Source organism: Salvelinus namaycush, chromosome 36 (genome assembly GCF_016432855.1).
Source record: "Salvelinus namaycush isolate Seneca chromosome 36, SaNama_1.0, whole genome shotgun sequence".
In the NCBI taxonomy this organism is placed as follows: domain Eukaryota; kingdom Metazoa; phylum Chordata; class Actinopteri; order Salmoniformes; family Salmonidae; genus Salvelinus; species Salvelinus namaycush.
The window spans coordinates 13268616-13282749 of record NC_052342.1 but is presented as its reverse complement, the minus strand read 5'-3'; the positions used below and the strand labels follow the sequence as shown (position 1 = coordinate 13282749).

The following is a 14134-nucleotide window of genomic DNA, read 5'->3' as shown; positions in this document are numbered from 1 at the left end:
GGGCATATATTGTGTGTTGGATATGAATACTCTTGTTGACCCTTGTAATATACGTAATAACTATGGTTAATGATCATAATGTATTGTCCTGTTGGATTAAATTGATTGATTGGTAAGGTGTATATATTACAATGGGGAGACAGAGCATTCAATCAGTATTACCCCTAGAAAGAGGGTTACCTTGGGAAACATGCTTTCACAACAGAAACATCTGAGGGCAAGATAACTTCAATTTCAAACCCCTGCATTGCCATTGCAGGACACTAGAGACATAACACACTGAACCAACTATGTTACACTTCACCCCACTTTGAGCTCCTCCTCACTGCACCTGGGTCACTGCACCAATTTTGTCTGAGGTTGGAAGCCTGCCCTCTTGAGCTGGCAGAGCTAAAGCTTAGGCATTCGTTCGGGGGGCTAACACAAGACTTCAGGTCCAACGCAGGTTGCCAGATCAGCACACATTTCAGGCCAGAGGTCTAGTACTGCTATTGTAAATCGTTATGTTACAGGGAGACCTGGGGTTGCCAGATTGTGGACTAACCTGAGGAGGAGGCAGCCCACCGGCTCCAGGTGGGCAATCTGGCAACATGGTGGTCTTTTGAGGAGTGCTGCACTGGCAGTTAGGGGAAGGGTTGGCCATGCTCCAGTTTCCGTTGATGAAGATGTTGCTGATAGAGGGATCCACTGTGGGAGTGAACCACTTAGAATCATTCGGGACACATGGGAGATTTCTGAAGAAAAAGGGGAAAAACAACGATGAAAGTGATGATGAAACATAAGAATCCAGTTGCTAAGCTTCATAAGAAACCAGCATAATTCAATAAAGAATACATCCGAATAGGAAAAATGGATACTTCGGCAGAGGAATTCTCAGCAGTTATCCTCAGAAAGACATGCCATTCTCATATAATACCTGTTTAGGTCAAGCTCTTTCTAAACATAGATAATAAATCATGTTATCAACACAGCTACAGCATACAAGTCTCCTTATCTAAAACATGGAGGTAATGTAGCATGTTTTAATAAGCAGCTGAAGAATTAGGGAAGCAGAACAGCTTGATAAAGCATGTTGAACCTGATCAGGCTTGACAGAGAGGAGATAGAGCAGATATAGGATATCAGGGGTACTTACTATTGTCAACATTATTTCAACCCCTAACCGTAAAACAAGGCAAATCTACACAATACAAACACCATTCACCTCTGGGAACCCCAGAACAAATGAATATAAAATAAATGGTGGTATATAAATTAGAATGAAGCCGTGAATAATGTATTATGATTATTCATGTATTATACGATACATTGTAAATGCCTTCAGTCGTATGCAATTAATATTTGAAGAATCTTATTCCATGGTTGGATTAAATCAATGATTTACTTTACCGCATGGATATTGTAAGAATAAAACTGAACTTTGTCTCTCAAAGAATTATCCTCCATGAGATATTCAACTTCAGATTCGGTCAAATCATCCTTTTTATAAAAACATGCCAATGGGCCATATGTCGACCCAATTCCAAATCAACCAGTCTCAGCTTTAGATTTGGTCAAAACAACATGTTTATTGACTTATTGAGGTGAACAATGTGCCAATTGGGGAGATGTTTGCCCAATTTCAAATCGACCCTTTGCCCCCACCCAAAATGCACATGTGGAGATCTGAAGGAATGACTGACAAGAAAACAATGTGGGAACGTTTACACCAAGCATATCAGAGGGTATCCAATCCTTTCGAATGTTCAGGAGTCTTATGGCTTAGGGATAGAAGCTGTTTAGAAGCCTCTTGTACTTCCTGGACAATGTAGCTATTGTCATGCTGTGCAAGAACATTTGAAACAGGAGAAACACTGCAAACAAAACACATTTTGTAATAATCTCTGGATTGAGGGACAGGTGTGTTAAAATGGCCGCTGGTCATACTTACGGTATCGGGTTGTTGGCCATGCAGCGAGTCCCAAACCCAGGATTATTCACCAAAGAGTCCGCCACCCGAGCAACCTCCGTGTTATTTGGCGGTCCATCATTGCTGTAATGAAATTGGACCTTGTTAGCTAGACTCCAACACTATCCCTTACAGGAGGGCTAATTATCGACATAATCCAAGGTGATCGTCTAATCGTTTAATTGCACACCATCTTGGATTTACAAAACATCCCCAGTCCTCACAATAACAAACAGACTGTGCACATATTCAGAGAATGTGGAAACAGAACATTTTGAAAGGTGCAAACTGCAATTTCTACATTCCTCCAACCACATCCCTTAGATTAATAGGAAACCAAGTGGTGGGGCTGCCATTGACTGAAAAACAAATTAAGCATTGTGGCTTTAAGAGCTGAATGTTAGGCAGAAGTTCAGGCTCAAAGCACTTGGATCATGACCTGACCAACTGTTTATCCTGGTGGAACTTTGGGAGTTTCAATTACTGGACCAGATACTGTAACCGGGGGTGATCAAGCACGCTATAGCATTGATTAGTTCACTGAGGGCATGGCCCACGGAATCAACAAAGATGAAGAGAATGGGTATAATGTATCCATCTCTAGATAGAGAAATTGGCCAAAAGGAAATGAGACCAAAAGGAGTGTTTTTGTTGGGATTTTGGATTTAAAGTAGTGCATGATGCCCAGCTAACATGCAACCAGATTTAGTTTAATAAAGGATGAATGAAGAATCGTTGTATGGCCCTGGAATTTTGTTGAGAACATTACATTTCCAAATGAATACACACCACTGAGCACGCATGGGTGAGAAAAGCTCTTGGCATTCTGACTGAATAGAGCACATGTCAACATAACATAAACTCTGCGTGCGTGTGTGTGTGTGTGTGTGTGTGTGTGTGTGTGTGTGTGTGTGTGTGTGTGTGTGTGTGTGTGTGTGTGTGTGTGTGTGTGTGTGTGTGTGTGTGTGTGTGCGCGCGTGCGTGTGCGCGTGCGTGTGTGTGTGCATCAGAGCACGCTATTGTACATATGTGCCTGGAGGAAAAACAGACCGCTTTCTACAATCAATGTATACACAATCTCTGCTCTTTGTCTTGAGTGTACCTTGGCGCTGTGAAAACAGCGTTTTATAAAGATCATGGCTAGGGTCCAGCTGTAGTCACTGCTGGCCAATGGGATTAATACAATGTTCATAGGCTCATTTATCTCTCATGAAGGTCAACCTATAATTTCCGCCACCATAAGCGAGGAGTCCAATCGAAGTGGCTGATTGTAAAAATGGATTTGGCTCAGCCATCTGTTTTAACATTAACAATAGCTGGGTCTGCTTCCCAAATGGCACCCTATTCCCGATATAGTGTACTAGTTTTTACCAGGGCCTGTAGGGCACTGGTAAAAAGCAGTGCACTATAAAGGGAATAGGATGCCATTTGGGAAGCACTCTTATTCAAAGTAACAAGACTATTGGGGGATCAAAACGAGCAGAGACACACTGGAACTAATCTTAGGTTGAATCTTAGGTATATCTACAGAAAGGGAAAATCCGAGAGGTAATAGTCTATTTAGATGCAATGAGATTACAACAAACAATGCAGATCTGAGTGTTGAAATACTAATTTGGGAAATAAAAAAGGCTTAATGTTCCCGGAAGGAAATATGATGCGTTTCCTTGAGTGTAAAATAAAAATGGTTACTTTCTCATAAGAATGCTTTGGTGGAAGGGATGGTTTTGATCATCATAGCCTCCACTCTCCCGGTAAAGGAAAATCAGTCAGGTGGATGAACTTTGTGAAACATCACAGAGTAACAGAGTAGAGAGTAGTCTGATTAAACATGCAACCCCCTCCTTTCAACTCCCCTAATATCTGAGACAGCATTGTACGGATATTACATGTTATAGGAATGAAGTCCTAAGACAATTTTGTCCGTGGGACAATTGTGTTTGAATCTAATGGTGTCATCAATGTACGACCATACTGTGATATGAATTTAGTATCAGGACAACTTCTTTTTAAAACAATCTTTTTAACCTGCATTTGAATCTGTATTTTTTGCCACATTTCCCAGGCACGTTTGGTTGACATTGACTAATTGAGCTTGTATGAATTATGCATACCTTCTCTGTCTCAGCCTGGTATGGCTTTCCAGCTTAAGACTTCACAAAGGGAAGTGTCTTAAAATTATTCAGGGGAGAAGACAATATGCAGTAATTGACCACAGAGAATGTCAGAGAAGAGAAAGAACTGTTATGTGACACATAACCAGGCTAGATTCTGGTCGTTCTGATGAGTTCTGCATATTTAATGTGGCATAACAATTGCAGTTAAAACTCACTGCCTTTAGTCTAACTTTGACTAAGATGGTGAAGCTCTACCTGTGATTTCCATAGCAACATGCTAGAGCCTGATATTGTCTGTTTAAAAGCCCAGTGCAGTCAAAAATCAGTTTTTCCCATATTCTTTTGTATCATGTTGTAAAACAGCTGATGAAACTAATATTGTAAAAGTGTGAACAAGTTTGATCAGTGTTATTCCTGATATTTGCTGGTTGAAAGTACAATCTAATCATCAGATTTGCATGGAGGCGTGTTTCGGCTGTTCATGTTGACATCACCATGTGGTTAATTGGTTTATAGACCAATAACAAAAGAGAGTACCAAACCTCTCTGCTAATAACAGCTAGTTTTCAGTTTTCCCCTCCCCACTCAGACCACTCCCAGACACTCCTAGAAAAATTCTTCCTTGAAGATAAAAAGCTATTTTTGCCCATTTTAATGGAACACTATTACAGCAACGTACTTAATTGTTACCCAGAAATGATTTGATATTGCTATAAAAACGGCTGCATTTGGCCTTTAAACTGTCCAACAGGATCAATCTATTACAATGCAATGATCTCCCCTGGATAAAATAAGCAAACCTCAATAGAATATCAATGAGCGGAAGCAGGGAATCCAATAAGATTCATTGTCACTGCAGCGGTTGGATACATTAGCAGAGTATCGGCAACTCTATGAAATATTCAACATGTTTTTCACATTATTTCGACATTTTTCTGGATGTATTTCGAAAGCAAACCCCAAAACGCAGAACAAGAAATTCTCAAAGAAAATGTACAGATGGTGAACTTTCACAAAAGATATCTGTGTTACTGTAAGTCTAAAAACAGGCTTGCCGATATGTTATGTATAGAATGTTTATGCTGTCCATAATAGGACAGCCTCAACCTCAGGAGAAAATAAAATCCTGCTGAGATTGAGGCTATCCTAATATGGGCACGGTAAATGTAAGTGTTATTTTGGGCCACTTGAACAAAGAGCTGTAGAACCTTTTGAAGATCTGAGGGCCCATGACAAATCTTTTCAGCCTCCTGAAGGGGAAGATACATTGTCGTGTGTTTGTGTGTGTGGACCATGTGAATTCCTTTTTGGCGTGGACACAGAGGAGCTTGTAGATCTCGACCCACTACAGCCCCGGCAATGTAGATGGTGGTGTGCTCGGCCCTCCGCTTCCTGTAGTCCATGATCAGCTTTGTCTTGATGACGTTGAAAGAGATCATCTTGACTGGTTGCATCACCGCTTGGTATGGCAACTGCTTGGCAACCGACCACAAGGAGCTACAGAGGGTAATGCGTACGGCCCAGTACATCACTGGGGCCGAGCACCCAGCCATCCAGGACCTCTATACGGTATAAGAGGCTGGCCCTAAAAATTGTCAAAGACTCTAGCCACCCAAGTAATAAACTGTTCTCTCCACTACTGCACGGTAAGCGGTACCGATGCACCAAGTCTGGAACCAACAGGACCCTGAAAAGCTTCTACCCCCAAACCATAAGACTACTAAACAATTAACCAAGTAGCTACCCGGACTATCTGCGTTTATCCTATTTGCACAACTCTTTTGACTCGTCACATACGCTGCTGCTACTGTTTATTATCTATCCTGTTGCCTAGTCACTTTATCCCAACCTATACTGTACCTACTCATTCAAGGGTTTTTCTTTCTTTTTACTATTTTCTACATTGTAGAATAATAGTGAAGACACCAAAACTATGAAATAGCACATATGGAATCAACACAAAAAAGTGTTAAACAAATCAAAATATATTTTATATTTGAGATTCTTCAAAGTAGCCACTCTTTGCCTTGATGACAGCTTAGCACACTCTTGGCATTCTCTCAACCAGCTTCACCTGTAATGCTTTTCCAACAGTCTTGAAGGAGTTCCCACATATACTGAGCACTTATTGGCTGCTTATTTTCATTCTGCAGTCAAACTCATCCCAAACCATCTCAATTGGGTTAAGGTCAGGTGATTGTGGAGGGCAGGTCATCTGATGAAGCACTCCATCACCTTCTTGGTCAAATAGGCCTTACACAGCCTGGAGGTGTGTTGGGTCATTGTCCTGTAGAAAAACAAAAGATTGTCCCACTGGCGTATCGCTGCAGAATAATGTGGTAGCCATGCTGTTTAAGAGTGGCTTGAATTCTAAATAAATCACAGTGTCATCAGCTAAGCATCCCCACACCATCACACCTCCTCCTCCGTGCTTCATGGTGGGAACCACACATGTGGAGATCATCCATTCACCTACTCTGTGTCACACAAAGACACGGCAGTTGGAACCAACAATTCAACCATGAAGGTCTGTTTCACACAGTCTCCTAGGAACAGTTGATGCTGAGATGTGTCTGTTACTTGAACTCAGTGAAGCATTTATTTGGGCTGCAATTTCTGAGGCTGGTAACTCTAATGAACTTATCCTCTGCAGCAGAGGTAATTCTGGGTCTTCCTTTCCTGTGGTGGTCCTCATGATAGCCAGTTTCATCATAGCGCTTGATGGTTTTTGCGACTGCACTTGAAGAAACTTTCAAAGTTCTTGAAATATTCCGTATTGACTGAACTTCATGTCTTTAAGTAATAATGGACTGTTGTTTCTCTTTGCTTATTTGAACTGTTCTTGCCATAATATGGACTTAGTCTTTTACCAAATAGGGCTATCTTCTGTATACCACCTCTATCTTGTCAGAACACAACCGATTGGCTCAAACGCATTAAGAATGAAAGAAATGACAGAAATCTACTTTTATCAAGGCACACTTGTTAATTGAAATGCATTCCAGGTGACTACCTCATGAAGCTGGTTGAGAGAATGCCAAGAGTGTGCAAAACTGTCATCAAGACAAAGGGTGGCTACTTTGAAGAATCTCAAATATAAAATATATTTTTTATTTGTTTCACACTTTTTTGGTTACTACATGATTCCATATGTGCTATTTCATAGTTTTGATGTCTTCACTATTATTCTACAATGTAGAAAATAGAACAAATAAAGACAAACCCTTGAATGAGTAGGTGTGTCCAAACTTTAGACTGGTACTGTATGTACTGTACCACCTCAATTACCTCGTACCTCTGCACATTGACTCGGTACTGGTACCCCGTGTATATAGCCAAGTTATCGTTCCTCATTGTGTATTTATTCCTCATGTTATTATTTTTCTATATTTTTCTCTCTGCATTGTTGGGAAGGACCAGTAAGTAAGCATTTCACTGTTTTTTATGAAGCATGTGACAAATAAATTGTGATTTGATTTGAGGTTAGAAAGAAAGTGTGTATATCCCGTATGGCACCCTATTCCCTATGGAGTGCACTACTTTAGAAGAGGGCATTTTCTGGTAAAAAAAAAGAAAAAGTAGTGCCTTATATTGTGAATAGGGTGCTATTTGGGGCACACTGTAAGATGAATTATTTAGTATGCCATTGCAGACTCAAACATGGAAGGAAAGGGCTAGCCTGGTCCTAGACCTTTATGTGCTTCAGACAATTTCTCTGACAATCAATGTCATGATGACATACAGTATGGGGTTGATATGACGGCGATAGTCAGAAGAGTTGGCTGAAGCGTACACTCTTAGAGACCAGACCTGGAATTAATGGAGTGCCTGATTTAGGGGAAAGTAATCAAAACAATTAGTCCCTCCAAACATTGGAACTAGAAGCGATCCGCAGTATCAGCTACAGTATGTGTTTTCTGCATTCACATGCATACACAACAGTATGCTCATTGTTCATAACAATACAGTAGAACTACTTTACATCTTTTAAGAATGATTTTATACCTGTCCCGGTCAGGTTACCCCGCTGCGCTCGCTACGTTTTACATATTCAATACAAACATCAACATGTACACCTGCACTGAGAGGTGTCATTTTATTGTCTGAGAGCATGGCGTTTCAATGGCTCACCTGTAGAATGTCGTTTGGGGCAGTCCATACATCCAAGGTTGCAACTCCAGGTTGGGGTACTCCGCAAAAGGGGGGACGATGACGGAGAAGATGAGAGACAGGCAGACGAAGACAGCAGGCAGAATCACCTGTGTGACATAGATATGATATCAGAATCAGCTGCAGAATGACGCTTCTTTGCGCATGGCCTATTTTAGGAATCCTATCCTTTCAATACACTGTTGTGACACTGTCACAACACAAGGCTGACACAATGCTTGTCATATCAGTTCATGACAATAACGGACTGTCCACATAACTCTGTAATGATACTAACAAAAGTTGGATATTTTCCATGTTAGGACTGTGTCATGGCTGGTCTGTCATTCATGTCATCATGTGACAGACGCTACATGCAAGTCTTGCATACAGAGTACTGTTATAGTACAGTATGCTTTGTTATTAAGTTAATCTAATCTAATAGTGTGATATCTAAAATAATAGTTTGTGTTACGGCACCACTTTCACCAGCCAACCAAATGAACAGAGCATATTCCCCATAGAACTAGAAGAGGGATGTAGTTTCATGTGTACGACCGAGGCTCCCTCAGGCAGCATCAAAGTGTTATTGCACAATCCAATTAGTAAATGCTGGGAGTGATAATTTGTCTTTTCACTTGTCATGTGCTTTCACTCAGATTGGAAATGTGTACTGCACTGCACTGAATAAGCATCATTCAAATTAAGTACAGTGCATTCGGAAAGTTTTCAGACCCCTTGACTTTTTCCACATTTTGTTACGTTACATTTTTTTTTTTTTTAATCCATTTTAGAATAAAGCTGTAACGTAACAAAAAAAGGAAAGGGGTCTGAATACTTTCCGAATGCACTGTATCATTGCCACAAATCTATTAATCGTGCTTGCATTTGTGTGTGTGTGCGTGTGGCGTGTGCGTCCGTGCCAGTGCCTGTGTGTGCCTGCTTGCATAGTTGTGGAAGAGATGGATGGGTAATTCATAACATCTACTGCTACAGTAGTTACATCATCCTACCCCCATCATCAGCCCCAGCCCCCACCCCCACCCAATCTCTGTTACACTCCACAATGATAGTGATGCAAGCAATAAGACATGAGACCAAACCCTTTTGTACCCGTGTCAATTATTATGCTCACCGTGAACTTGTTTTGGCTGCCATGCATGTGTAAGGAGTTTTATTAAACACTTTCAAACATCATCAATCGTCACCCACTTTGCTTTATTCTCTTTTCCACCATCGAAGCTCACTGCCACAATTGCCTCCCTTTCTCTCCCTCTTGGAAATGTTCCCTTTTCATTTCCGTTCTTGGAGCTGACAAAAAGTCAAAGACAGAATGCACAATATCTCTTTAATCACTTGTACCGCTAGGTACTCCACCGAAGAGAGATGTTTGCTCAACTTGATTAATTGCATGCTGCAATTGCCGGAGCCCATTCAAACAGTACAATACATTTGAAAAATGCTATATTTACCCCAGAGTTCTATGTAAATGCAGGCACCGGAAAAGGAATAGTCCGCGTTTACTGAAAAGCGGCTTAATGAGACAATACGTAAGATGGAGGACAACAGAACACACACTCTGACTGTTTTTGTGTGTGGCAGCTTGTAGTAGTTCTTCTGCAAACACCCCGCAAACAATAGAGAAAGTCATTACGTTCACAATGTCAATGCACTCTATAGACTGAGTTTAGCAGCACATACTCAAATTTGGTGAAACAACGAATATCATCTTTCTAAATGGGTACAATACAAACACCAAAACACAAATATTGTGTTTTGTGATTCACTGTAAAATGGCATTTCATTTGATGGCAGACTGGCTTGTTGGCAAAATACATTTGTTTTTGTGAATCGACTCGCTTGCACAGGTAATGCACAGGTAATGTACAGGTAATGCACAGGTAATGTACAGTGTACATATTAGGACATACATACTGCATCAGACATCCAACAGAAAATGCATCCAACATGGTACGTGCTACTCGTCTGATGTGGCATAGTCCTAATATGTACACCAGCCTACATGTAAAACAGACCATCAACCATAGAGATACAGTACTAGTCAAAAGTTTGGACACACCTACTCATTCAAGGGTTTTTCTTTATTTTTACTATTTTCTACATTGTAGAATAATTGTGAATACATCAAAACTATGAAATAACACATATGGAATCATGTAGTAACCAAAAAAGTATTAAACAAAATAAAATATATTTGAGATTCTTCAAAGTAGCCACCCTTTGCCTTGATGACAGCTTTGCACACTCTTGGCATTCTCTCAACCACCTTCATGACAAATTATTTTCTAACAGTCTTGAAGGAGTTCCCACATATGCTGAGCACTTGTTGGCTGCTTTTCCTTCACTCTGCGGCCCAACTTATCCTAAACCATCTCAATTGGGTTGAGGTTGGGTGATTGTGGAGGCCAGGTCATCTGATGCAGCACTCCATCACTCTACTTCTTGGTCAAATAACCCTTACACAGCCTGTAAGTGTGTTTGGTCATTGTCCTGTTGAAAAACAAATGATAGTCCCACTAAGCGCAAACCAGGTGGGATGGCGTATCACTGCAGAATGCTGTGGTAGCCATGCTGGTTAAGTGTGCCTTGAATTCTAAATAAATCACTTGAACTCTGTGAAGCATTTATTTGGGCTGCAATTTCTGAGGTGCAGTTAACTCTAATGAACTGAACCTCTGCAGCAGGTAACTCTGGGTCTTCCTTTCCAGTGGCGGTTCTCATGAGAGCCAGTTTCATCATAGCACTCAATGGTTTTTGTGACTGCACTTGAAGAAACTTTCAAAGTTCTTGAAATGTTCCAGATTGACTGACCTTCATGTCTTAAAGTAATGATGGACTGTCGTTTCATTTTCCTTATTTGAGCTGTTCTTGCCATAATATGTACTTGGTCTTCTTCCAAATAGGGCTATCTTCTGTATACCACCCCTATCTTGTCACAAGACCACTGATTGGCTCAAACGCATTAAGAAGGAAAATAAATCCACTTTTTTAAAAACCGTTAATTGAAATGCATTCTAGGTGACTACCTCATGAAGCTGGTTGGGAGAATGCCAAGAGTGTGCAAAGCTGTCATCAAGGCAAAGGGTGGCTACTTTGAAGAATATCAAATATAAAATATATTTTGATTTTCTAAACACATTTTTGGTAACTACATATGTGTTTTTTCATAGTTTTGCTGTTTTCACTATCATTATACAATGTAGAAAATAGTAAAAATAAAGAAATGAATGAGTAGGTGTGTCCAAACTTTTGACTGGTACTGTACAGTATATGATATACTAATAGTGTTCTATTTAATTCTATTCCATCAAGAGGGATAATCATGACACCTTGGTCTCAATCCAGACCGGTGTGGAATAAATGTAGAACAACATAAGTAATATGTATTACACTCTCCACATTATGTATCTGACCTGGGTTGTCAAGGCGATGCTACAGTATATACTGTACGATGTTGGCCATTAAAGGCTAATTGACAGGAAATAACAATGACTCGCAATAATAAATTAGACTAATTCACAAGTGCTAATAACAGAGACTCACTGCAATACACAGGCTAATTTGATGACTAATAAGAAGAAATAGGCAATTGATGGAACATTTCAGAACATCACAGAAAGCTACTTCAGGGGCCAAGCTTAAGGGTGTAACTTTGTTGCCCTTGGTTACATATCTGAGAAGTCAAAGAGCAGCTCAGACCATCAATTAACTGACGAGTAAACCACAGGATAATAGAGAAACGGTAGAACAAAGAGACTGGAAGGTCAATGTCGTAGGAGTCTACAAAAACAAGACTGTCATTTTCATTTCCCTGTGAGTATGATGCCCCGACATTGACATGACATAATTCACTTTTCAAATATTAAACTGTCGAAGTAATACAAGCTTAAAATTACAACATATGCTGAGTCATGGGTCTGGTTTCCCGCATTCAATGTTTCTAATTTTTTATGATAATTGTTCTTCAAGTGCAATGTTAATACCAATTGTTTGGCATAACACACAAAAGTGTCACTAGATATCACTTCACCTTGCCGCAAACTATCGGCTGTGTTCAAATTACACATTCACTCTTGGGAACGGCCAAAGTCTCTTGGGGGTGCACAGCAACAAAATAGTTAAATTCTTATGAGGGGCCTGATTCGCAAACCCCCCACCCCCTCCGTGCTTCCATTGGCGGGAGGATCATCTGCTGTGGAAGCAGAGGACTTCCATTTTGAATCAAACACGATGCTTCCTCACACAAGTAGCTCTGAAATCCCCTTTCCCAAAAGGCATCGCAATCAATCCCATGTACGCACGCCGAGCTCCGATTCAGTCAACTTCGCTCACACGACACAACCAATGAGCTCGCCTCCCCACCACATCCATAAGCCTCCATCCCCTAACTTTCGTCCCCATAAATCACTTCCCTTTGAGTCTCACACCATCATCTCTTCTGAATTCCCCACCGGCTCTGCTTGAAGAGATGCTCTTCACAATCAGCTGACAATGGGAGGTGTTTACATGACAGTCAGGCCCTTTGTCAGTCCTGCAAGTGACATGAATGGGGAAGAAGAGAGGAGGAACGAGGGAGGAGAGTAGCCCTGAAACAGTCTGCATCCCAATATTCCGTAGGGCACTACTTTTTCCACTAGAGCCCAAAATGAAACGTATGGCAATATATCGGGAATAGGGTGCATTTTGGGAATCACTAACACCCCACACACACACACTTCCACACACCTCCCCTCGCTAACGCAACAGAGCGACGTCCGGGATTGACAGTGACTAATGGTGGGATCAGTATTGCGGAGATACAGGAGGAAGTGTGTTCTATAACGCGGCAGGTGGTAGGTTTACACATGGGCAAATGGAAGGAGCGGAGTGGTGCACTTTATGATTACGATGCCTTTGGAGTGTAATTAATTCAATGTCGTGGTATCATTCATCGCTGATGGGGTTACATCTCGTCTATACACGTGTTAGGAATATAGATTTTCATCTTTATGATTAATAAGGGAGCAGAGCTCAAAATAAATTAGAAAAGAACAACACATTCTCAGGTTGTAAGTCAACAATTGTGTATCATCTCTGATGAAAGAGAAATTGAAGGTGTCATGTAAATAGATAACCGTGTATTGGTTCTGACTGGAAATTAAAATGACCCACAAAACGATAGAGACACGCACTTAATAGGCTAATAGCAACCTGTCAGCGAGCTAATTGTTATGATAATCTTATCTGATACATAACTCATTAAACCACATTATTAGCATACTCGCAAATTAGGGGAAAAAACTAAAAACAAATCAGACACGTCTCTGACTTTCAGGTTCCTATGAATTTAAAGTGGAAACCGTTGTGGTGGGGAGACAAAGTTCACAGAGCTGGTGGCTGGTGTGTGTGTGTGTGTGTGTGTGTGTGTGTGTGTGTGTGTTTACATTACAGAGCATCTCTTAAAGTTGTGACGACCTCCGTCTCCTTGGCAACAGCTAGAGACAGCCAAAATTCTTCAGATGAGATCAAATTTCCACTGCCCTTAAGAAACTGATCATGCATTCTAGGTGTGTTGCAAACACAGAGATATATATATATATATAGGGACTGAGCATTCAAATGTGTGTTGTCCCCTAAAACAAGTTCTCTCATTAGCTCATTTCATTTCCCCTCCACAGATGAATTGGTTGGAAGTATTATCACATCCATTTATAAAACTACTTCCCTCCCACAGTGCAACCTATTTTTTTACAATGTAAATTATTTTTTCATGACAGTACAACACTAAATGGTATAATTAAGCAATAATGCATGAGGGGGTGAGGTATATGGCCAATATCCCACAGCTAAGGACTGTTCTAAAACACGACGCACCGTAGAGTGCCTGGACACAGCCCTTAGCCGTGGTATATTGGCCATA

General features: G+C 40.7%; 1 protein-coding gene across 1 annotated transcript in view; it reads right to left on the bottom strand.

Annotated features, from left to right (window-relative positions):
• Window positions 1-14134, bottom strand: part of LOC120030237 (phospholipid-transporting ATPase ABCA1-like) — a 218291-nt gene that overhangs the window by 90737 nt on the left and 113420 nt on the right. The window contains exons 27-29 of the mRNA XM_038975583.1: window positions 8197-8324; window positions 1931-2032; window positions 545-734 (exon numbers count right to left, since the gene is read on the bottom strand). Coding sequence (XP_038831511.1) covers window positions 545-734; window positions 1931-2032; window positions 8197-8324 — 420 coding nt within the window. The remainder of the gene's footprint in view (window positions 1-544; window positions 735-1930; window positions 2033-8196; window positions 8325-14134) is intronic.